This window comes from Orbicella franksi, chromosome 11 (assembly GCF_964199315.1).
Source record: "Orbicella franksi chromosome 11, jaOrbFran1.1, whole genome shotgun sequence".
Classification (NCBI taxonomy): Eukaryota; Metazoa; Cnidaria; class Anthozoa; order Scleractinia; family Merulinidae; genus Orbicella; species Orbicella franksi.
The window spans coordinates 24,955,379-24,980,389 of NC_138155.1; the positions used below are offsets into that span (position 1 = coordinate 24,955,379).

Here is a 25,011-nt window from a genome sequence, read left to right on the forward strand (position 1 = left end):
TTTTCCTTATGTCTTTATATCGATCGCTGGTGTGAATCAGGCCTAGCTGGAGTCCCAGGGGTCAGAATAAGGTAGTTTCTGAGGGTACGTTTCTTTGCGATGACTTCAAATCAGGATCAATGATCCAAAATCACTCGGATCACAATTCATCAAAGGAACCATTGAATCCTTGCCTAGACTAGGTTCGTCGGATCTTTTGATGCGCAATGATCCGGGGGGAGGGATTCCATATATGGGCTAGATGGGTATGTGCCGTGGGAAAGGGTAGGGTTTTTGAGGTTCTCGATTCTTTTTGCCCCAGTTGGCATTGGGTATCTATTTACATTCCCTTCGCTCTTCAAACAGGGTCAGGGTTTAAGACCCTTCGCGGCACACACTATACACAAATTTACGGAAGTACCCTCCCCTCTGGGGAAAATGATCCGATTGATATTGGATCATTTATCCTGATCTGAATCATCACAAAGGAACGCACTCTATTGTTCGCTTTGATCAAAATACACAAGAAATCTTTTTTGACCAGGGTCTTGTTTCGTGACACAACAAAGCAGCTTTCAAGTCTCTATTACGTTGCCACTATCCCCAAGAGACCAAAGATACGCGCATGCGCATTTACACAACTGAACACTTTTCTACCACAAGAAGCGATTCCCAGACTTTCACTTCTTCCTTCGAGGTAAATGTCTTAGATTTCTTGACACAGGAAACAGTCAACAGTATGGCAGTGCCAAATATCATTATAGCACCAGCCATGTAGAATACTGGGTCATACGATCCTTGAAGATCTGCTACTAAACCTTTGAAAAAAGGGAAAAATCGCAAATAAATCTCATGAACAACGTAAAACAATTTATTTATATGCTTTTTACGAGCCTTCTAATATTCTGTATGGATAGTAGCGTGGTGACGCTATGCCAACGTTAAATGTGCAGGATATAACCTCACATTGACAAATGCGAAAATTAACGGAGAATATTCCAAAGTTCCCGGTGATCCCCCGAGGGCTAACAAAGGTTACTTTTCAAATAGGTTTAAAAACACCTAAAGGCTTCTGAAAGTGCCACTAGCATTAACACAATCTGTCCAAGGCGGTTTAGTTCAATAGGTCGTCATCAAAATAAAAGAACAAATAATTCAAATGGACAAACAACTAACTTCAGATTGGCAAATAAATTCAAATTAGTACGGGATGTGACTGGGGAAAGAAACGGAACTAGCGTCCCAATTGCGATCTAACGCTCTGCTACACTCAACATGGACTTAATAAATACATTTAAAATGCTGTTGATTAAGAACAAAAGACCCAAACTGAACACGCAAGCGGATTTCATTCCCGCGAAACTTTTTACATGAATGTTTACATGTAACGTTTGCTAATTTCATTTTCTCACATCCTAAAAACTATAAATATGTCTTGCCGTTAATTTTAATTTATTCATTCGACAATGATGACATGAAGTCGTCGAAACGTCATGTAACTTTGCTTACGTTAATTTTCCTGCTTAAAAATAAATACAAGCCAATAAAAGTGTCGAAAAAAGTAGAAGATTTGATCAAATGATCATTTGATCACAAGGAGGATACTGGAGTTTTAAAAAGGCTTACCTCCTAGAGCCGGACCACATGCTGAAGTGACACAAGTTACGGACTGATAGACACCGAAACCCAGGGGTCTGAGTCTTTCAGGAAGACTGTAAAGTACTGCGATACTCAAACCGGAACCCATTGTCCCATCAGCTAAGCCGTATACTACAAAGTACGCAATAAAGTGAACATTTGAAGTCGCCATAGGTAAAAGGAGGGTAACCAAGCCTAAAATACCACTGGCCACAGAATAAATGTATATCATGTTTATCCAGCTGAAGTCATTCAATCGACCAATCGCAGGTCGCACTAGTAAGGAGGCCACTCCACTGTAGATGTACAGACGGGAGGCGACTACCTCTGAAAAACCGACTTCTTCCAAGTAACGAACCTATACGAAGAGAAATAAGTTAAACTTCTAGCAGACGGATTGCTAACATTATTGCCAGGATTAGCACCGAGTGAGTGCAAATGCCTTTCAGCGTAGAATCCTGGCGCGGAGGCGCGGTGGTGCGGTGGTCTTAAAGTTTGTGTACTTATTGAGATTTTCGGATAGAATCGATTCGATGGCATGGAAAACCCATACGGAAATTTCTTCATCCAATCACAATCGCGAAACGACTTTCTCACACGTCAAAAAGCGTTTCATCCAATCAGAAATCAGCTGTCAAAATGAATCAGTCAGTTCGCAACGCGTTGACGTTGTTGTTGGTACGATTTTGGGGCCTCTTCAATCTTCATTCAGGGAGTTTTTTGAGTTTTCACAAGTTTACACTAGTTTTCTCGCGAATTAGCTATAAACCGCGAACAATGGTGGAAAGTTAAAACAGGCTTACCACTTTATCTCTTTTACCCATTGAAGATTTTATGCAGGAACAGCAAAACAAAAATACTCGGGCAAAAACCCGACAAGTCGTTAGCTTGCTAACGAATTCCTCAAACAGAAGGAAGACGCAAGAAAAGGTTAAGAAAACACACCAGATGTGTGTGAATTTAACCAACAGATGGCAAGGATTAAAAACCATCAAGCCTTCGAGGGTTTATTTCAAGTGTTAACCGGTTTTTGAAAGAAGGCAAATATCTCGTAGGTATTATCGACAACAAAGAATTTGACCAAGCAAGGAAATGTCTGGAAGCTCGAAGAAAACAACTTAAAAAAGACAAGGCAAAGAAAGTAAAAACAAACAAACAAACAAACAAACAAAACAAAGACAGCTGAGCCGTTGAGTGAAAAAGAGATAAAGTCGGTAAACATTCTGTACGAAAAATATTTAGGCTTTCGAAGAAGCGACAAAGTGCTTGCACAAAATAACTTGACTAAGCTTATTGTTTTGCTGAATGAAAAAGCAATTATATTTATCAGAACGTTGAAGGTCAAAATCTCAGTAAGTATAAAATAAACAAATTACAGCATGGAAAGTGCTTTGTACGGTATTTACGCACTCGTTGTTTTTGTATCAGAAAACTCGTGCGTATATACCGTACGACCGCACATTGCCATAAAGTAATCTATATATTATTGACGAGCGCGCGTTGGATATGAGATGGTAGATAGTCAACGAGGCAGGTAGCGCCGAGTTGACTACAATCATCTCATGTCAGGATGATCCAACAAGCGCGAGTGGAATAATTGTTTCATTGTTAACGCTCCCACAGTATAGAAAACTAGACTAAAATAAAAATAAAAACGACCAAACAAATCACGCGTATTTGTAGAGCATGGTATAATGGTTCAAAACCTATGATGGCTTAGCCAATAAAAACTCTCGAATTGCTTTATCCAATGATCCAGGTTTTAATAAATCTTAATATTGTGCCCATTGCTCGTATTGCATATCTATAGAACAAAGTGACATTGTTACCTAGCACTAAGCTGCAATGCGCAAAATGGGCTAAAGCTACTTTGACCCGGCTGCACACCTTGCGCCTTTTACACGCCCTGCGTGCCTATAACACTGTTTCAGACTTACCATATGCACGGGTGGAATGTAGTGAGCAAGGTAAAAGATAACTCCTGCCAACGAAGAGAGGACGAATGCTTTGTGTTTAAGAAGTGAAATGTCCCAGAACTTCTTGTCTTCTTTTTGTTCGTTTGTCTTCAGTTCCTCTTTCTCAAAATCTAACACTACTGGTCGGTAAACAAAGGCCAAAAGACACATTAAGACATCAATGCCAGCCATAGATAGAAACGTTCGTCTCCAACCAAAGTTTTCGAAAAGCAGTTGTACGATTGGGCTCATGATAAATAGCCCTCCACCGGGCCCCATTGCTATTAGTCCCAGGCTCAGCGAGCGCCACTTTGTGAAGTAACTTGGCACGGCAATGTACGTAACTATAAAAATACACCCTGATCCAAAACCGAACAGAGCTCCGTATGTTACGAACATGACATAAAGATTGGAGACTTTTGATGTTGCAATGAGACTGGCAATGCAGATCAAGGATCCAAAAAATGACACAAGTCGAGCACCAAATCGTTGATAAAGCCTCCCAATAAGAGGACCATAAAGTCCTATGCCCACCATTGCAATTGATCCAACCCATGCTGTCAAGAGAAAATGCGTATGACACTTGCTTAGCTTTGAATTTGGGTTATTTTCCAAGAGTGACAGAGTTCCCCATTTAAAAGATTCCCCGCTTTTAAAGATTCCCCATTTTAAAGATTCCCCTTTTTAAAGATTCCTCATTTTAAAGATTCTCCCTTTTAAAGATTCCCGCTTTTAGAGATTCCCCATTTTAAATATTCCCGCTTTTAAAGATTCCCATTTTAAAGATTCCCCGTTCCCCGTTCCGCATTCCCGTTTTCCGATTCCCCGTTCCCGTTTTAAAGATAGCCGCTAACTGCATGCTCATTCATCCCACGTTCATTTGTTTGTGCCCGCAGGAGATCGTTCGTTCACTCGCCAATTCGTACATTAGTGCGTTAAATTCATTCACTTATTTGGGAACAATCGAGAAACAAAGATACCTGTTTTAGCCTTTCCCTGCTGAAATTCGTCCAACAGAGCTGGGAATAGAATGCCATAGCTATAGGTAAATCCACAAATGGCGACATTTGAAACAACGCCTGCAAAACACACCAGCCAGGACCAACAACTGTCCTTTTGGGGTGAGCTTCTTTCTGCGCATCTCACTACTTGTGTTGTTTTCTTTCCACTCTCACTAGCCTCACCCTGCTTGACCATAGCTGTCATCTTCAATTAGCTGCAAACCAATAGAAAGGTGGAACGTTACTGAGACGTCTCAAGACTTCTTGAGTGGAAGAAAATATTACAGAATGTCGACTTGACTTAAGCCTGCGTCGCAGACGGAAATTGTAACGTGTGTCTGACGGTATAAAAAGACAGGTACAAACCAAACACAAACAGTGTACTCGGTGCCATGCCAACGGGAGTGAGTTAATTAATAGCTGGCCCAGAGGAAAACAGTTGATTTTGCTTCCCAAGGGCAATAAAAAATAGAACTTACCATAGAACAAACATTAGCCACGCACAATATATAACCTCATTAGGCCGTTATAATTGGTGGCTCACTCACCACGGCTATATGTACGCGCGAACCTTAATTCAAAAATTTATATCCTTAGCGCGCGCAGCTTGGGACATCAAAGACTGCAAAGATGGCGTACAGAACGACGTATCTGTCGCAGGTTATTTGCATGGTGTGCAGGTGTTGTTACCTGCAAATAATGAGTAAGCGCCAAGGAACAGAAACTGTTTTTGTCATGTTTTGTACACTCGTTATTTTTTTTATAAGAATATTTTTCTTTTTCTGGCCGAGGCTGAATATTCTTATTTTCTGCCGATTTTAGGCTGAAAATATTCTTGTGAATATTCTTATAGCATATGACATATTGGTTTTCGAATGTATTTGGTGTCTGGATGGTGTCGAAGCAATTTTGCAGCCAGTCTGCAGGCATTATAGCCTGATATCACGCACATAACTTGCAGAAATGATTATTGGCATCGAACAAACGACTAGTGCTGTTTTTGTTGCTTCTTGGCTAGTTTTGCCGTTTGGAGAAAGGAAGAATTTTATACGGTTGAGTTAAAAACGTATTATTGTATTGAATTTACAAATTTTGAACACATATTATATTCTTTTCAAGTCCGAACCTGGAGTTTATTCTTAAAATATTCTTAGAATTTCGCAAATTTCAGCCTCGATATTCTTACAAAACATATTCTTATAGCAAACGAAATCTGTATCAATGGTTCTGCCAGATAAATAATTTTAAACGTTTCTGCAAATGTCATAAAACTTAAAAAGCGTTTGAGATCATGCTATAGGTAAACAAGAAGTTCGAAGAGCAAGCTTTGACGCTGCGCCGAGCAAAAATTTCAACCTTCTAAAACCGTTTTTGTTCTAAATTTTTGCGGGAAAAAAGTTGGCCTCCTATTTTCGTAGGGGAGAAAGATTGCGTGACGAGCCCAAAGAACGTCTGCGTAGAAGGCCAGAAAAAAGTAACAACGGGAAAAAGCAAAGTGATCCATCGCAGGACAGGCGGGTTAGCGAGACAGAGCTCGGAACTTAATACACGAGAGCGAGGCGTCGATCGCACTCCGCGCCCGCACGTGTATCGCGTTTCGAGCTCTGCCTCGCTAAGCCATCTTTTCTAGCCTACGTTGCAGTTTGCAAACAAAATTTAAAATGTTCAAATGTTGTTGTTTATAGTGGTCAATGGGCTTAGCTACAGCTAGTTAGTTCACAGGCATGCCTCTTAAACTGGCAGAAACAAATATATCAACTAAACATAGTAGGCTTAAGAATCCTAACTGGCGGGACTGGCAAACCAATTGAACCTGGTCGGTTAGGTGAAAACCGCGGAGTGCGGAGTGTGGAGTGTAGAAATTGCAGCCAGAGTATCGGAAATGCATTGTGTAGAAAATGAGGAGTGCAGATAAAACGGCTTGTATGGAAATGGAATTTAAAAAAATTAATCTTTATTCCGTCAGACGTACGCAACTGAATAAGTCGAATAAGGTATAACACCCTATAAAACTCCTTCCATTCCCCAGCTCTCTGTGCGGTCGGCGAAGGCAATAACTCGATCTTCATAAAAGCTTTTCACGCCCGGGGGCACTCGCTTATATGGGCTATATAGGTATGTGCGGCCCCAAAGGGGATGGCTTTTCAGCCGTTTTTGTCATAAATAGGGTATCGATGTTGGCCATTTTGGTCTTAAATAGGGTATGGTTTTAGCATTCTAGTCTTGAATTGGGAATGTTTCTTAGAAGAAGCTACTCTTTCATCATTATCAATAAGACCATCAACAAAAGCCCTTCATAACTTATGTTAAGGGCAACTGTGCCAGCGGCAACGGTCATAAATAGGGTATCAATTTTTTTGCCAGGTCATAAATAGGGTAGCAAAAATCGCAGATTTTGGTCATAAATAGAGTAATGATTTTGGGAAGTGGGCCACACACCTCCAACCAACTTTTCTGGGAGTACCCCCCCCCCCCTTCCCTCCCAGGTTTTAACGCAACCAGTGGCATCCTTTAGAGATGGTAGAAATCTTATGGTAGAAATCTTTCCACACTCCACATTTTGTACACTCCTCATTTTGTATATTCCTCATCTTGTACACTTCGCACTCTGCGTTTTCTACCTAACCTGTTGGGTTTACCGAGAAACAACTCCAGCTTAGTGGTCAGAGCGGGATTTGAACCCGCGACCTCCGGTTTTCAAGTCCCGCGTCCATGAACCACTCGCCTACGCTGCCTCCCTTGCAAGTTATTTCTTGATATCCCTTGTTCACAGTGCGTTGCTGATTTATTTATAAACATCTCATTCTTTTGTGTGAGAGTTTGTCACAATATTATTATTTTTTAAGGCCTGTACGCAAGGGGTTGACAAGATTTGTTTGGCTCTGCCTAAAATGTCGACAAATTTTGTCTCCATCAAATTTTGAATTTGGTAATCGCGTACGTACGTACTTGAAAACACCAATATATTTGATAACCACAAGTGTCGATCACGTTGAAATCTAACACCTTCCTTTGGGTTCTGTTCGCGGGAAAGTGGCCTTTAATAGGCCACTTTCGATATATTAAAATTCAGCTTGATAGTGAGGCTTAGAGAACTCAAACTAAATAAATGAATAAACATGGTCATTCAATTTCCTTTGTTTGTGTCCTGTAAACCTCACTACCAAGCTGAATTTTAATATATCGAAAGTGGTCTATTATCGAGAGATAAACGGTTACCTGTCTTGCCACAGTGTTTTATCGCTAGTATTGTTTTGTTTGTTTCTTTTTTTCTTCGTCCTTCAAGCCATTCAGTTTGCTCTGCGAGCCGTAGAAGTTGTATGGAGTCGCATTCAACATCTCTAGGTAAGAATTATTAAGTCTTCGTCGTTCTCCATCTTCACAGCTCGATTGCGGCGTAAAAATTAGATATTTTGGCGGGCTTCTGCTGAATGTGTAGACTCTAAAAAGCGAGATCAAATTTCCTTGTTTTTCACATTTTTAGTCATGTTAACACCAGATGTTGCTGAAACTAGTAACGGGGAACGGGGAACGGGGAACTGGGAACCGAGAGCGGGAGTCTGGGAACGAGTATACAGTAGTAACCCGTCTGAGAATTCAGAATGGCGGACAAAGGAAAAGAAAAGGGAATAATCTGGGGACATGTGAGGAAGTGGTACGATTGTAAACGTGAGTATCCACCAGCTTCGTCCCCAGCTGACCAGTACGTTCCTGTTAGAGCAGAGTCCGATTGGTACTGGGATAAACAAAGCATGAAATGGCGCCTTGGGAGAAAATTCAGTCGGTATTATCACATGCCACCCCAATCGATCAGGCCACAGTCGTTCTTAAACAGAATTTCAAGCCCTCATAGTCTTGTCATATCTACTCGCTTTGTGCTCGAGCTGTCCTGTCAATATTTAAAAATAGCAACACCCAATAGGATATCGAGAACAAGTGACCTAACACATAACTATCTTTGAACGTGGGTCGTCCGCTGTCTTGACTGTCTTCTCGTTCGGCAGCATGGTGGCCTTTCGGAGATGGGCAATTCTGCTGGCAAATCAGGTAAGCAGCAGACAAATAACCTGTGGCCTGTCCACTTTGTTAAAGACAAAACATACGAGAAACGAGCAAGGAATATCCCAGAATAATGCTGGTGTTAGTGAAAGATGACTGCGGAAAAGCGACCGCGTGACACTCGGTATGTTTTTAGATACATGTCGTCACGTATGCGTATCAGACGAGAAACAACCTTTATTCTCAGTTTGCGTTTTGTACCCAGTCTGCAGTCTGCAGTCTGCGTTTTGCACCGACCGATTGGGGTAGCATGTGAAAATACCGATTCGATTTTCTCCCAAGGCGCCATGTCATGCTTTGTTTATCCCAGTGCCAATCGGACTCTGCTCTAACAAGAACGTACTGGTCATCTGGTGACACAGCCGGTAGAAACTTACGTTTACAACCGTAACACTTCCTCATATTTCCCCAAATTGTTCCCTTTTCGAGCCTTTTCTTTTCCTTTGTCCGCCATTTTGAATTCTCAGACCCCCGTTCCCGGTTCCCGGCTCCCGGTTCTCGGATTCTCGGTTTCCCGTTCTCAGTTTTAGTAACATCCTTTCAACGCCTGCAAATTGTAAAATCTGATAATTTTGACGCTTGACAAAAAAATTGTCCTGCTCCGAGACAGGACGACGGCGCGTTTTAAGTTTGTTACGGCTTGACAAAATTTTGGTAGGAAGAAAAACACTGTACGCACTTGTAGAACGCCTAGTGCGTACGGGCCCAAGGTTGTTCGCACTTTTGCGTTGCTAATATATTATGAAAATTACGTTAGTTTTGCGGGAAAGAGGGATGTGAGAAAAACATGTTGCGATATCATAATATAACTAATAAAATAGCGAGAGTCAGAAAAATGAGGAACACTATGGTTCGTTTTAGAAGCATAACGTGTCACCCCCTGTGTAGTACAAGGAGTTCCGGAACTTGAATAAGGAATATTAGGCGAGTTCATACTACGTACGTAAGTAGGCCTTAAGTACGCCCAAGGTCTACTTGGAATGTGAACGGGGTTTATTTTAGTTCAAGTACCTTCCTTTGTAACCTTAGAAACGGCGTACTTTCAAAGGAGCCGAAGTGCGCTCTTAAGTCTAGTTTTGCTGTTCTCGAATGCGTTCTTAGGCACTATCAAAACACGCGAAAGCGATAACACGTCAATCAACTAAACGGCGGGAAAAGCTAGTGCACGCAAACCTTGGCGAAGCAAAAAGCATGGATTACAACGCAAGCCGGCCTCGCTTCTTCACTCAGCAACAATACCGATTAGAGGACGACGATTCCGTGGACTTAAGCCTCATGTAAGTGCAGTTTCATTTATTTATTAAACCAGTTACTCTTAATAAAATCTTAATAGCCATGTTTTCATAAGCATGCTTTCTGTTCGATAGCAACAACTTAAACCAAAGATTTGCCGGAGCAGTACCCGTAACGATTAACCAGCCACAAACGCCTTTCCGCAGTGGACAACTCTTTCATTTCCCACCACACAGCCAGACCTTTTACCGTCCTGCTGCATTTCAACCGAGCGACAGTCCACCACAAAGCAACAACAGCTCCCTAGTATCGCGAACCCCATCACCAGGGCCTGAGACTTCATCCGCTAACTCAAGCCGGGTCAGTAAAACAAGTTCCGAAGGCAAAAAGAAGACCAAATTAAAGGCGTCTGACTGGACAGAAGACGAAACTCGTGAGATGCTGGCAGTATGGGGGCCACGGTACAGCAAGCTACGCAGTGCGTCCAACAAAGAAAGGATTAAGATATGGAATGAAATTTTTATCGCATACAAGGAAAGCTGTCCTGACAGCGAAAGAACTTTGCCTCAGGTAAAGAAACGCCAGCAAAATCTCGAGTACGAGTATAAGCTTTTAAAGCAACGCTCTCAGTCGACCGGCGAAGCGGGGTTTAAGAAAATCAAAGAGGGGTTTCCATACTTCGACTTTTTCGACGACGTGATGGGTCATCGCGATAGCGTTGACCCATCCAAAATGGCACTCGAAGGCTCTTCCACGTTTGCCTTCGAAGAAGGCAGCAGCACATCACTCTCTCCACAAGGAAGCGTGGCCGACACAGAAAACATGGAAAATGAATTCGAAACTGCGACGCCCAATGAAGGAGTGAAACGAAAGGCAACTGATGAGCCAGCGAAATCTGGCAGCAAAGGAAAGAAGAGACGTGATGAGCAAACAGCGACGTCTGAGTGGCAGACAAGTTTTCTACAACTTATGGAACGAAGCATAGAGCAAGATAACATACGATTTGAACGTTCCACAGAAATGCTTCGGGAATCACAGAGGAATCAGTTGGAACAAACAAATGCAATTCTCGCAGGGTTTAAGGACATTTTCAAAGATTTGGTGTCAAAGTAAATCGGTGCACATATTTGATGTTCTAAAAAGGAGACAGTTGTATTAATTCTAATTATATATATATTTGTTACTGTTCTGCTGTTTTGTTGTTGCCTGTATCGGCAAGTTTATATGTTTATATGACATTTTGGTGCTACACATAGCATTCGTTAACAAATAAAACCTGCAGTTGGAAAATGTAGTGTTACAAGTTATCCCGCACAAAGTCTTTTAAAGCATCTCTCACATCGTTGCCAGTTTCAAATAGAAGTCTGCCTTCATCTTCATCGTCTGAGTCATCATCGGAGTCGCAGCCATCATCATATAGATCACCTCTCTCAATGCAAATGTTATGCAAAACACATGACGCAACAACAGTTTTCGTAAGGGTTGTCGTTTTCTGCTCAATTTTTTTCATAACAATTCGCCACCGTGATTTTAACATGCCAAATGCACGCTCGACTACGCATCGTAGGGCACTGAATTTTTTGTTGAATTTTTTTTGTTCAGGAGTTAAGTGCCCCCTGTCTGAGTAAGGTTTCATGAGCCAGCTGGTAAGGGGATATGCACTGTCTCCAGCGAGAAGAGGGCCGATTTCTACTCCATTTATATTCCTCGTCGGGCCAGCAAGAATTTGCTCATTTTGTGCCAAATCGTATAGTCCACTTAGTCTAAGGACGCGAGCATCGTGTATGCTGCCTGGATAACCAACGGTAGCATGGATGAATTTCAGGTTAGAATCAACTATAGCTTGAAGGTTCACACTATAATGCTGCTTACGATTATAGTAATCCTCGTGATTTCGTGGTGGAGCATTTATCTCTATGTGGCAACCATCTATGGCTCCGACAATTTGAGGTATGCCATACATCTCTTCGAACTCGTCAACCTTTTCTGTAATTTCCTGCCTTGTCAAGGGAAATTTTATGAATTGATCCTTCCTACGAAGAAGAGCGCGCTCGAATTCACTACAAATGCATTTCGCTGTTGACTTTCCGTATCCAAATTGTAACCCACAGCTTCTATAACTGTTGCCGGTTGCAAGTCGCCATAATGCTAAACCAACTCTTTCTTCTACACTAATTGGCACTCGCATCCGCGTGTGTTGTTTTTGTATATCTGTTCTTATTAGGTCACATAGGTATTCAAATGTTGCGTGAGTGATACGAAAATGTTCCTTCCAAAGAAAATGCAGTGCTGGATTAGCTATAAGAAGGCGAAACCAGTTCTGTGGTCTAGGCCAAACCCAAGCTCTTCTTTTCAGTTGTGGTCTTTGTTATTGTGAGTGCCCTGCCATATAAATAAGCAACATCCGACGGTTTCGCCGGCTAATTCTAAAGGCTTCCTCCATTAAAGCGAAGCAATACATTTGTTGAAGCATGAAAGACCGCTGTCGCAAAAGTAGGAAAGCAAAAATCAAAATAAGGGACGCTATTCGAACGTTTCGAGGTCGCGGCATAATGAAGCTTTGAGTGTCTTGACTACATTTGCTTTGGCGGGTTTTTACCGCGTAGTTTGATTGACAAGCGATTCCGCAAGTAGCATACTTTGCAATTTAGTATGAACGCTTATCTTTAAAAGTTAGCACCGCCAGTCTCAAGTTCACTTGAGTTTTTATCGTACTTAAGGCCTACTTGGGCCCTAGTATGAACTTACCTACTGAAGTGATTCTTCGGAAGATGACAATGATACTTGTTTCGTGACATAAGCGATATAGGACACATCCGAAGTTGATATAGAGCCTTCTTGTACAAGCATAATGCTAGTTGCTGAGATAATTTACACTTAATACGTTGTGAGAGATTTTCTCCTCGGCGACAAATCCTGTTCTGGAAAATTTTCGTTACCACAATATTAGCATAAATAGAAACAGCTGTCTTTTCAAAAGGATTTTATGTCAGCATTTGACCCTTTTGGCTCCGAGTCAAGTAATAACATAAACTTATTTACAAGGGAGTGGATGTTTCTATCTTGGTTCGTCGCTTTCGTGACAAAGTTGGACAGGTCTTCGTCAATCAACCGCTATCGTTCTTTTGATACTAAAGCGAATACCGAAAAACTCGTTCAAGTTATTTTGTTCGCAGTCCGTAACCGAGTTAATAAAATCCCTCGGTACGTTGTATATTCAGGCGCCAATGATTAAATCAAGACGATCAGAATATAATTTTCACTTTTGTTCCAGGGCCAGTTTTTACGTTCAGTTCAGATGCGAGTCGCGATGCGGCGAAAACGAGTCGCGGACTGAAGCGACGAAAACGAAATTTTGGTTCCCCCCGTGACGGCTTTTCCATCAGTAACAGAAAGAAGAAAGAGGTGTATGTAAATTTTAGATCGCATGAAATATAAATAATCGAGACCAAACACAAAATCTGACCACCAACGAATTAAAAAGAGTCGGGCTTTCCTAGTGAAGCCTGAAGAGTGCCAAGAAAAACCGCAGAGAAGTCTTTCCTGACTTTAATGTCCGAAGGTCGCAAGAGAGAGCGCTATTTTCTTGATAAAAGACCTTTGTTGCGTACACGTGCGGCGGGCTTCACCCACACTCCACTCGAACGATCGAATTGAAAATAAAGGCGCCATGCAAGCTCGGGAAATTCACGGTCACTAGAAAAATAAACAGGAAAACAGAAACATTTGGCATTTATAAACTAAATCTAGAATGTCTCAGTACGTCTTTCCTTCGAAATTCTGATTGTTATGTAATACATTGACACTGCGGGGTTCAGTCTTTGAATCCGTAATAAAGGAATAGTTTTTGAAGGTTCATAGGGTCGATTGTTATAACATAATCAAGATCGGGCAATTCGTCGACTAGAAAACTAAAATGATTTTTGGAATCGCTTGGCATTTCCAAAGAAACATAGAATGCACTCAGGCCGGGTTTCGATAAGTTCTTCGCCGGACAAACCGTGCGGACATCCACTTTATACGGTCAGAGGGATCAAAAAAGATAAACAATAACATATAACCACTTACCTCTAAATTATTTCTGGCGATCACTAAAAGATGGAACTCGAAACTGAAACTCGAAGAGCTGCCAGGAGTATTAAATTGTAATGTTGTTCTCTCGGTAGCGTGGCCTGGTGTTTTTCAATAGGTTTATAAGTGAGAGCAAAAGCAAAACTGGTTAAACGAGAAAAACGATTGTCACACCGGATTGAAGAGGAGACGGTAAACATAAATTTCGCGCGGTACAGCAAGTGTCCGTTTTTTTCTCTTTAATTAATTATGATTCTTATTTGCCATATAGGCGGTAAGCTTTTTACACAATCTTGTTCAAGGCGATCGCTTGTTTTGAACAGGTAGCTATATAAAACCAAGAAGTTCTAACCGGTATTTCAAAGATATTAAACCAAAGACAAGGTGTCGAGTTTCGCTACTCCTCTGTCCACTCCTCTTAGAAAGGTCAGATGCTCAAACTGCAAGGAACGATACAGCTTTCAGATAAATTGTAGACGGAAAAGATAGTCCTTGGCCTCGCATGACCCTACTAAATACAGTCGTCAAGATAAGCATGTGAACCGGGCATGCACGTGAACTGAACGTGTCGGTATACGAGCGTAGAGTCGCTCAATCACGTGCACAAACTAGCCATCTTGATTATTGCAGACATCTTTAAATAAACTACCCTGTTAAAGCGATATTGGATTTGTGGTCAAAATGCCGCTAATATAATTACTGAGTACCTACGGTCTTAAACCCAAATGTTTCAAGAATATCGAGATGGCCCATCTCGATATTCGAGACATACTTGAAAGGAGAGCATTGTAATCAGTGGTGACTTCACGAAGCGTGCTAGACTACGAGTAGTCCCTCTTTCGCTTAGTCCGTCGTGCGTGACGCGAAAGAAAACCGCGAGAAAAAAAATGGCCGCGCGAAATCCAGGAGGCGAGGAGCGCGCTCCTAACCCCCAGGATTTCGCGCGGCCATTTTTTTCTCGCGAATTTCTTTCGCGTCACGCACGACGTACTAAGCGAAAGAGGGACTACTCGTAGTCTAGAAGCGTGCTCGCGTCGTGAGTTGTCAGTACTGAAAGGCTACCTGCAAGACTTTCTCAGTTCCATAATGACACTCCTTTTATAATCTATTATATGTGGGTTTTCATCAGTGGAAACCCAGTTTTTTGTTGTACGCTCGTGGTAGTGAGTGGCCTCCCAGAGTGCGGTCGGTAACAAAATGGCGGCCACTTCTTAACGTTTTCAAAGTGTTTGTGCAGAAGATTGTGGTAATTTTGTCACTCTCGATTTCCGGCTATGCGTGACAGTTGTCTTGCGCCCTCGTCAACCGTATCACTCGAAATCTCGAGCTCAGAATCAAATTAGCTGCAATTACTAAATCGTACCCGCTGCATGATACGGACCTTTGTCGCTATAGGTGTAGAGGGCCCGTCTAATCCTACCTCTCAATAGACCTTATGACGGTTTTCAACGCCATCTTGACGGGTAGGCAAAGCGTTCACGGTTCAGAAATTAGTGTCTGCTTGGGAATACGATGGTAAATAACTTTTTGCAAGATTGAATTTTACACTAAAAACCCTCGTGTTAAACCTTGTTCCTAGAGTCTGAGACCGTAGACAAAACTGGGGGCGGGAGATGATTGACGTTTCACAGATGATTTCAGACCATGTGCAACGCACGTGCTACAGTTGTAGTTTGTTAGATACAAATACAACATACATCTTCTCCTTTTAATATATTCATTTGATCCATATCCAGAAAAACCAACAACAGAACAGAGCAACGTTAACAGAGCATTATCGTCCAATATTCTGAATATTGTGTCGGATTAACACTTCTTAGATGTGATCATTTAGCACACAACTATCGAAAGCAAATAGAAGCAAACTTGAAGCTTAAAACCGAACCGTCGGCTTGCACGTTAATTTTCTTTCCTTTTTTTTTTTTTTTTTCGGGATGCAGAAGATAAAATATAGTAATTAGTGGTTTGACTTGATTTTTTTTTTTTTGAAATAATCGTTTCTTTTAAGGTCTCGGTAACATTATAAACATCACTTTTCCGCAAAAGGACCGGAAACTCGCTACAGCGGTTATAACTTTCCCTTCTCAACTTCAAGTTGTTTTAAGTTAGTGTTAGTGTTCCGCTTGCGCGTCAACAGAACCCACAAAGTTTTTTTAGAAACTAACATCAATGTCATACACTTTGCCAGTTTAGTCGAAAATTGAATGAGATACGATTTCTAACCGCAATGCAATTTTCCTCCTATTCGGCTCCAATACGATCAAGTGGTAACAGATGGCCATAATGTAAATTTCTTGTTTTTCTCCGTTTCAAAGCCGCACGGAAGTCTCTTTTGCCAAAGACGTACAGACATGGGTTGAGAAATGAGGTCAAAAATCGAAGCCATATGCAGATATAAATAACAAGAGGCGGTAGTTGCTCCAGATGATGAAGTCGCAGGATGAAATAAGGCATCCAGCCTACGGTGTAAACCAGCAACATTACCGCAAAAATTGTAACAACTTTCTTTTCTGTGTTTTTTATCGCTTTTGCTTCTTCCCAACCTGGAGTACTTCGCTTTTGAACTAGGTCGATCTGTCGTGACACTTCGACGAAGATCTTCGTGTAGACGAAAACCATGCACAAAAGTGGGGCCAGGAAAAACACAAGAAGACACGTGATGTCGTAGATGTTTTCACGCCTGATGACGTCAGGAGGGGGGATTTCATACACATCGTGGTGAGCTATGTCCATCCAGCTTAGCTGAACTAAAGCAGTTGCCGCTGACAAGATCCAGATAAACAGGATTACGGAAACGCATCTTGAGAGGGTGACTATTGACGTGTAGCGCAACGAATGCATTATGGCCAAATACCTAGAAATATGAACAGACAGTGAATACTGCTGAGAACTCATAAACTACATATCGTTCCGCAAAACATATCACAAATCCTGATGCGTTGTAAAGATCAATGTCGGTGGCAGAGCATAGACCTCTACCCCCGAGGAAGGGGGATTACCATAAAAAAAAAAAAAAAAAAAAAACAGGGGTGCTCGTAGTACCTATATATGGGTTATTGACCAAGCGTGAGGTCAAGATGGCTGGATATTGGCCAAGTTCTTTTTTTTGCGTGTTTATGGACCGAGACGAAGTCGAGGTCCATAAACACGCAAAAAAAGAACGAGGCCAATATCCAGCCATCTTGACCGAATAAGCTTGGTCAATAAAGGATTTATTATATGGGATAAAACACCAAAAAATGATCCGTGTACGTGTTTATTTTCAAGGACTGAAAAGGAAGCCCGTTACATGCAAAAATCAATGGCGCGTTCTCCTTTATCCTAATTGGCTGAATGCAGAAATACAATCATTTGATTGGTTTGCATTTTTGACGAGTAAATGTCTAACTTCTGAATCAGAATAAACGAATGTACGAAACCGCTCGAGGGAAATTCGAAAAGTTTTTTTTACCTCAAAAATGTCTAAAATGGCTTAAATTTTCAGCACTTAAGCTCCAAAGAATGTTAAACCATTAGAGCAAGACAGTTCATTTCATCTGGTCGTCGCTCTCGCCGATCCTTGGGCGCTTCGAAGAAGTGTCGCTTGGCTCTGTGGTGCAAAGCTGCCCCGACGTAAGCTGGATGTTGAAAGTACAGTTGTTAAAGCTTCCAATCGTTGCTCCTGAGAAAAAACCCGATCCCATCTGGACTGGATTAAAGGTGGCAGACTCAACACTGGTAACAGAAGTGGTGGGACGAGTTGTGGTTTCTGTGCGAGTGGAGATGCTAGAAAGCTGGTTGCTGCTGGAGCGGCTCAGCGCAAGGGACATTCGCCGTTGATGTTCATGCGAGGCCGATTTGTAAGCGTCGAGACTTTTCAGACTGCGATGGCCACTTAACTGTGCCACAAAATTATCTGGGACGTCTGCATCGAGGAGACGTGAAATGCAGGTCTTTCTCACCGAGTGGTTGGTTACTCTGCCCTGTAAACCAGCATTTTTCGCAGTGGTGGGGAGAAATTTGCCGATTTCGTTTTTACCAAGCGGACTTCGCATATACCACACGTCGTCATCTGGTTTTCGCTGATGTTTGACTGCGAGGTAAAAGGGGGAATCTGGCTTGTTCATCTCCAAAGGACGACGGCGAGCAAATTCTTCGAAGAATTTAACCGGGCAACGCTCGTTGCCGGTTGCTTGCGCAGTAGGGTGGAAAGCACGAACACTGTATGGCTTGTCTTGGCCTTGACATGTTTTGGACCCTCGCTCATATCTCCACACAAGAATCTCATTCTCCATTTCTGGGTCTTTCTCCAAAGTGACGTCTCCCCACTTTAATCGGCAGCTTTCGTCTCGAGCTCTGAACCCAAAGTGAAGGGCAATTATCCACCACAAGGTACGCTGCAAGGCTGTCGGATTGGAGGTCCCAAATTCACCACACTCGAAAAGCTTGTCTTCCTCGGCCTCGGTCAGCTCACGAGCAGCTTGTGGTCTGTTCCCCTTGCCATGTTCCACAACAAGCTGACGGCGCTTGGCACTTAACACTTCTCTGGAGAGTTTGAAGTTGTCTCCGTCAATAATATTTACATTTGAACCTCTTTCGTTCAAGGAGCGTTGGAGACTACGTTGAAAGGACGTCAAACTGACAGGCTCGTACTCTGTGCCGTCCAATTTCTTTGCGGTTTTGAAAAATTTGCACAACAGCAAATTCAGTTCTTCCTGAGGTATGTCACACAGTTCCCTATTCTCGTTTTCTTGTAAACAAAACCGCTTCCATACCTTCATGTCACTTTGTGTTTTTACTTTTGTGTTTGCCGGTTTTTGTTGCAAAATAAATTCATGAAACTCGTCAACATTTTTGTTTTCTTTGTTTTCTTTCTCGTTGACGCATTCAGTTTTCTCGTTTTCCAGCTCCATCGATACACAAACCACAGGAAATCTTTAACTGTCAGGGAAAAGATTTTTCAGGGAAAAACTAAGAAAGAAAATTTTGGTAAACCGGCTTTCGCCTCGGATGAATTTTCCTTGCGGGACAAAGCCCTTATCCCGAGCGGGCAAGATAGCTCCATCTTGCCCGCTCGGGTAGCCAATCACAGCGCGAGATTCGGTTCATCTTGTCCGCTCACGGAGCTAGTCATATAATAATGCGTTGTTTTAGAGCTGGTACCTCTTATGGGTGAAAAAAAAAAAAAGATTTCAAACCAAGTCCACACAACAGGATCTTGGTACATGGTACCTCTAAGGGGTTCTTTTCAAATTTTGTGACCAGCAGCCCCGTCCTTTCTATATGGCTGTCCCCCCCCCCCCCCCGGTAACTCTACAAAAGGTTATGAGCGTGTATACGGATGTGCGTAAAACCTATACAATCATCTCACTCTACATCCACTCAAGGTCCTTGAGGTAAGAAGGGCCCATACACGCGTGTGCTAAAACGGTCAGATGAGAGATTTACAATTCAATGTTTCAGTTGCTTTTTTAGAAACCCAGTCTCAGCTGTGTTTTGAGTTGTAAGAGGTCAACGAAGGCTAAGATAGTGGTCCTACAAGATAAGTTGTATTTGTCTTGTTGTCTCTTATATGGTTCTGACCGGAATGATTGGCAGTGATGTATAATTTAAGAGATAAATAGTAAAACAGGTCACGTGACATGTTTTGTCTCTTGATATCTTGTCAAGAGAATAAGAAACTAGACCATCCCGGGCACAGATAGTTTCTTCGAGTAAAGGAAAAGAATAAATGATATCTTATCTTTCGCGAAAGTTATCTTTCCCCACCCCATTTGAGATTTTACAATTGCCCGGATTATGACATCATCAGACAGGTGACCGCCATCAAAATATCTTCAGCGATTTAAGGACGCCAAATTCCTATTGGTGTGTACTTTTGGTCTTCTTAGGGCAAAAGGCAACGTTATATTTCTATAGAAAAAAGGTTTTGACTTTCCAGGGGGTCTTTCCAAGGAACTAGCCATGCCTTAAGATGCTTGAGTAATTAGCATAGATTTTGACGATTTTACTTCTCCGTTTACTCATTAGTTATTGTTTCGATTGAGACAATATATCAAACACTCGAGACAGTGTTTCATTGGCTATCCATGCCGCAAACACCTAAAGATTCGTCAAAAATACTCCGCTTCGCGTCATATTTTCAACTGCATTCTAGGCGTCTGGATATCCCGATGAAAGACTGTCTCTCGTGTTTGATATATTACTTCTTAAGTGACTAAGAGGCGTTACTGGTTAGGAAATAAGTAGGATCTTTCACGTACAGATTATTTTACCTGTCCAAGCTAACGGCCGCAAGATGACAAACAATAGAAACTGATGTAAAACGCAGCATCTGATCTTCAGCGATACACAGCGCCGATTGGTGCAAAATGTTGCACGTCATAAACAGTGGTATACTAATCAATCCCGTGAGTAGATCGGATGAGGCCAGGCTGCATAGCAATACGTTTGTAATCGTCCTAAGACATCTGTTTCTTGCAAACAACACTAATACTAGTCCATTGGCCATCAAAATTAAGATCCCAATTGTTATAGGTGGAATATCTTCCATGACGCTGAAGCCAAACACAAAGGATTGATTGTTCATTTGAGAGCCGTCGGAATGTGAAGTGTTCAATGCTTTCGACGTGGAATTCCGGCCTGACATTGTTGTTAAGCCCAGCTGTAGACAATATCTCCTACAGGGTAAAAACGAACTGAAGTCAGTCAACAGCTAGTTTTTCTAAATGTGTTTATTTGCTTTGTGTTCACCTTGAAGTAAAATTCAGTCCAGGGTCAGGTCGGTCAAAGCCCGATTAAACTGACTCAGGATTAGCGAGAATTTTGAATTCAGTTTGGTAACGTTTCGGTGCGTTTTTCTGATTATATTGTTTGTCGTCCAGTTTTGAATTTGAATGATCTCAAACTAAACAAAACATAAGCAGTGAAGAACAGTTCAATACAAGAAACATTAATTAATCCTGGGTATGCGTTAAACAGCTTTCGAACAAACCATCTCAGGGGGCTGGCTATAGAAGCACTGATTTTTTGATATAGACTTTTTGTCCATATTTTTGTAGTGTCTATAGAGGCTTATAGACCCTTTAGTAATCCGTCCTTCTACTCCCATGTTTTTTTTATGTCCACTCAAACCAGACGAGGTAACCTCGATGAGATGAGATAACCTCGCGGTTCTATTAGTCTCCATGCACAAACTATATACCATTGTAACCTTTAATTGTTATATATGTATCTTTTTCCTCTTTAATACTAATATTGTAACTTCAAAATGTAAGTTCAAAAAAAATAAAGTGAAGTTGAAGGCTTTTCATGCAATGTACAAGATTAGCGTTTTTAGCCTGTTAAGACGCTAACCCGGGAGGTACTCTGCAAAGTTTAATAATAGGAGGGTCCTCCAAGGTCTAAACGCTTCCCCTTTGCATGCCATTTTGACAGAAAAGTTACCCCTTTCACTGCATCCCTTTTCTAAGCCCTTGGAACGAAGATAATGAAAAATACCATAGGAGAAAATCAAGCATCAACAGAGGAAATGTTTACCAAAGAACAAGTATTATATATTCAAAAGGGGCGCTCTTTAACTTGTTTTCTCTTTTAAGTGGAGGAAAGAGTTAATACTCTTTAACTCATTTTTCTTTCCACATGGAGCACAGCTACGTACATACCAGTTGCCTTGATCTCTTAAGGTGTTTCATAACTGTGAAAGCAAGTAAAAGAATTCTTTCACAGGAATAAACTGTTGATGAATCCTAACTGTTTCCAGAGACGAGTTTTTCAAAATACCCAAGATAGTTCAGCGAGCGCTGTGATTGGTTGAAAGCTAGTTTCCGGAACTATGGAAACCGAGAGTTACTTCCAACATTTATTTCCATAAAAGTAGAGTACTCGGTTTTCTTCCATAAAACACTTGGAAATGGTTGGACGTTTTAACAGCTGGGGAAACATGTACACTCGCCTAGCTACCTCGGCTATTTTATCATACTTATCGTCTCCAAAACATCTTCTCGTCGTTACCACACTTTTATCATGGAAACAAGGAAAGCGGATTAATGATAAATGCATTTCAAGCCGTCTTGGCCGGCAATCATTATATCTTGCTCGCACGTGAAAAGGGAAGCAAATATCAAAATATTAAACAGAAAAATGACAAAGCTAATCATCAAAGTTTGTTGAAAGTATTTGTTGATAAGAGATAACGCCCAGAAGTTCAATAAAACAATCGCAGTTGATCAAATAATAGCGACTTGTGAAACAGCTAAAAAGAAAATTAAAAGACGTTTGCCGGTCAGTACATATTAGGGACGTTTAAGTAGCTGCGACGGCGACGCCGAGGACAACGTCGATTAAAAAAAATGAATTTATATTGTACCTACGAATCTCGCGATACTCTTAAGTCATTTACGGTTTGTTTTCCTTTGTCAAAACTATCTCGAAACTGATAATGGAACTCAGCGCAAAATTCGAAATAGAATTTTTACAAACTATCCGTTATCTGTCGTGGTTCAACTCCTCCGCACAACGCAGAATTTGGTCATTTCATATAGTTGTCAGTTTAACAGAAGACGGCAAAGAAAAGTACCATGCAAGAACTATTATGCAGGTGCACAGCCATTGTACTGCTCATTAAACCTTTTGTTATTTAGCGACATCGCCGTTGCCGTTGTGGTTTTCTTAAACTACCTATTAAACTAAGTTATAATATTTGGCGAAGTCCCAGATCGATAATGAAAAACCAAAGGTTGCTTTAACAAAGAAATAAATAGATATTTTTTTGTAGAAATTTGGGTTGCAAAATTTGCATTGTAAATTATGTCAAAGTATCACACCTATTTTTAGTGTTGGAGGAAGATTGAATCATTTGTGCCACTTTCATAAAGAACCAAAATAATTCAATCAGTCTTTCATAAGAGAACCTGCCAACTGGCTATCCGCTGCCATTATACGATCATCCTTTAATTAAGACTTTTACCTGCAAAAAACAATACTTGTGGATTATGTCCATAAACTTTAGTTTCTGACTTCTGCACATATTGGTAGTGATTAGAAAAACAGGTTCATCATGTATTAACATATTAGTGTATTAATATAAAGAAAGCGATTTCTGAAACCGCAAAATATATATCATGTTCACAACTTCCTCTTGTATCGCCGAAATGTTTGGTCCTCACAATGGATAGGGAAATTTCCCCAAAATATAAATTATCCATTGAGAATGTAACAAGAAAACGTCCAGCCGGCTGAATTTATCTGCGAGATCTTAGATGAAGACAGTTTATTAGCAGATTGATATCGTTTCTAGCACTCTTGAACAGCGTTGTTGTTAGAGCACACACTCATATTTGGGAAAAACCTTTTTCTTAGATAACTGAAAATTTTGAATATTTATTACACTGTGTACGGTATAAAACCAATCTCGGAAAAACGTTTTGCGTAAATAGATTTAAAAAAAAAATAATAAAACAATTATGTGATGCGCTGCCACATGCAATTGTGTTCCTCTAAATTTGAACAAAAAACCCTCGATATTATGTTGGTATATATTGCACGTGCAGATCATGATTTTGTTATTATGAAAGTATATTTTAACTGGTGTCGCACAAATACAGTAGCACAGTTGTGGTTCCGGCCCTAAAGTTGTAAAGCTGAACTGAATCTGTAATAGCGAAGACCTTAACTTTTATTTGTTTAACTTATTATCTGGCTCCTTGTTTTAAGCGTTGATTACGTGCAAGAAGCAAAAACAGCGATGTAATTGTTGTTAGAATATTGTAGCACACACAACGCTAGAATAGTTTTACTCAGTTCTACTAAGACATTGCAGCAGCATTTCATGAACATGAGTAAGCAAAATTCAGGAGGATTGTAATTACACAACGTTTTTCCGTTCTCGGCTTTATGTTTTGCCGACAGCAATTTCTTACACTAGCACACGGTAAGTCATTTTAAGCTCATTGACAGAAAACAGAATTGCAGCCGACAAGTAGATGTATATTAAATTGAATTTCTCTCCTGCCATGGATTTCTGATGCATTCAAATTTTTCTGACCCACCACTCTCCTAAAAAAGAAATTATAAAACTTCTGCCACGAGTTTTGGTTAATTGTTATTCTTTCTTATATATAGTTTTTGGCTTCCTCGCTTGCAGGGGTTTAATGGTAGAGAAAGGATAAGCAACGACCCGAAAAAACACATTCAGATAGCAAAATCGATAGAAAATGATCAGAAATTTCTACTTAAAAATGCAATAAATTAAATTTTAAAGGACCAGTCGAAAACTTAACATATTTATAGCGAATATATATATAAGTTTTTGACGTTGTAGTATCGTCTGCTTGATAATTTGCCTTTCACAAAAATTCAATTTTACAACACCCAAAGGAAGACACTATCCCATTAAGATAAGAAATATATATGTATACCTTTTACTTCAACCGCGCGAAATGTTCCACGCAAACAAATAAGTTAAAATAGACTTTTCCTTGATAAAAAAATAAACTGAGCCGGTATACTTACAGTCGCTTGTAGTCTTGCTAAGTCCTTAACGATCTAACGAAGGCGATTTGCCCTGAAATTAATTAGAACTGAAAGGTCACCATGTTCGGTCGACACAGTTCTTTGTTTATTTTCTGATTGTGTACTAGAAGAGAGGAAATGGGACAGTCGTATTTGATTAAAGGCGAGCCAATAGCAAAGCAGTGATATCTTAACACAACATGAAAAGCACCATGAAAAGTGATTTCTACTCCATATGTGCCAAAATACAGAATTTGCAAATTTTCAAGCAATGTTGATTGACTTTCCTCTCTTATTATTCAAATTCAGCTTTAAATCGAGCTGGTTACTTCTAAATCTTTTAAAATAATCTCTCTGTCACGTCTTTAGTGAATTCTTAGTAGGCGAAGACCCTTGTCGGTTTGTCTTTTCAATCTATCATTTTTTTTTTTTTTCATGATTCCTCAGGCAAACATAATATTGAAAATGATATCCGGCTACCTACGCTAAAAAGCCTCCGCACTTGTGTTATCCTTTTTTTATTCCATTTATGTCGAAAGGTCTCCTAATTAAAGGCCATAAGTAAAATAGGATCTAAAAGGTGC

The 25,011-nt window shown here is 40.8% G+C and overlaps 6 protein-coding genes across 6 annotated transcripts in view; 1 reads left to right on the plus strand and 5 right to left on the minus strand.

Moving 5' to 3' along the window:
* LOC145460439 (uncharacterized) overlaps window positions 1-25,011 on the minus strand; it is a 335,154-nt gene that overhangs the window by 240,215 nt on the left and 69,928 nt on the right. The window lies entirely within an intron of this gene.
* On the minus strand, window positions 605-13,963 carry LOC145502658 (monocarboxylate transporter 3-like). Its single transcript, XM_081482005.1, has 5 exons — window positions 13,934-13,963; window positions 4,553-4,788; window positions 3,555-4,129; window positions 1,606-1,975; window positions 605-797 (listed from the first exon to the last, which is right to left on the minus strand). The coding sequence occupies exons 2-5, from the start codon at window positions 4,776-4,778 to the stop codon at window positions 613-615; spliced, it is 1,356 nt and encodes a 451-aa protein (XP_081338131.1). The 5' UTR covers window positions 4,779-4,788; window positions 13,934-13,963; the 3' UTR covers window positions 605-612.
* Window positions 9,824-10,978, plus strand: LOC145502227 (uncharacterized). Its single transcript, XM_081481482.1, has 2 exons — window positions 9,824-9,909; window positions 10,000-10,978. The coding sequence occupies exons 1-2, from the start codon at window positions 9,824-9,826 to the stop codon at window positions 10,976-10,978; spliced, it is 1,065 nt and encodes a 354-aa protein (XP_081337608.1).
* LOC145503397 (uncharacterized) lies at window positions 10,989-12,073 on the minus strand. The gene has a single exon (XM_081482857.1). The coding sequence runs from the start codon at window positions 12,051-12,053 to the stop codon at window positions 11,163-11,165; it is 891 nt and encodes a 296-aa protein (XP_081338983.1). The 5' UTR covers window positions 12,054-12,073; the 3' UTR covers window positions 10,989-11,162.
* On the minus strand, window positions 15,932-21,180 carry LOC145503202 (beta-2 adrenergic receptor-like). Its single transcript, XM_081482662.1, has 2 exons — window positions 20,191-21,180; window positions 15,932-16,790 (listed from the first exon to the last, which is right to left on the minus strand). Exons 1-2 carry the CDS (start codon window positions 20,562-20,564, stop codon window positions 16,178-16,180), a joined length of 987 nt encoding a protein of 328 aa, XP_081338788.1. The 5' UTR covers window positions 20,565-21,180; the 3' UTR covers window positions 15,932-16,177.
* LOC145503372 (uncharacterized protein KIAA1958-like) lies at window positions 17,464-19,209 on the minus strand. Its single transcript, XM_081482835.1, has one exon. It carries the CDS (start codon window positions 18,826-18,828, stop codon window positions 17,464-17,466), a length of 1,365 nt encoding a protein of 454 aa, XP_081338961.1. The 5' UTR covers window positions 18,829-19,209.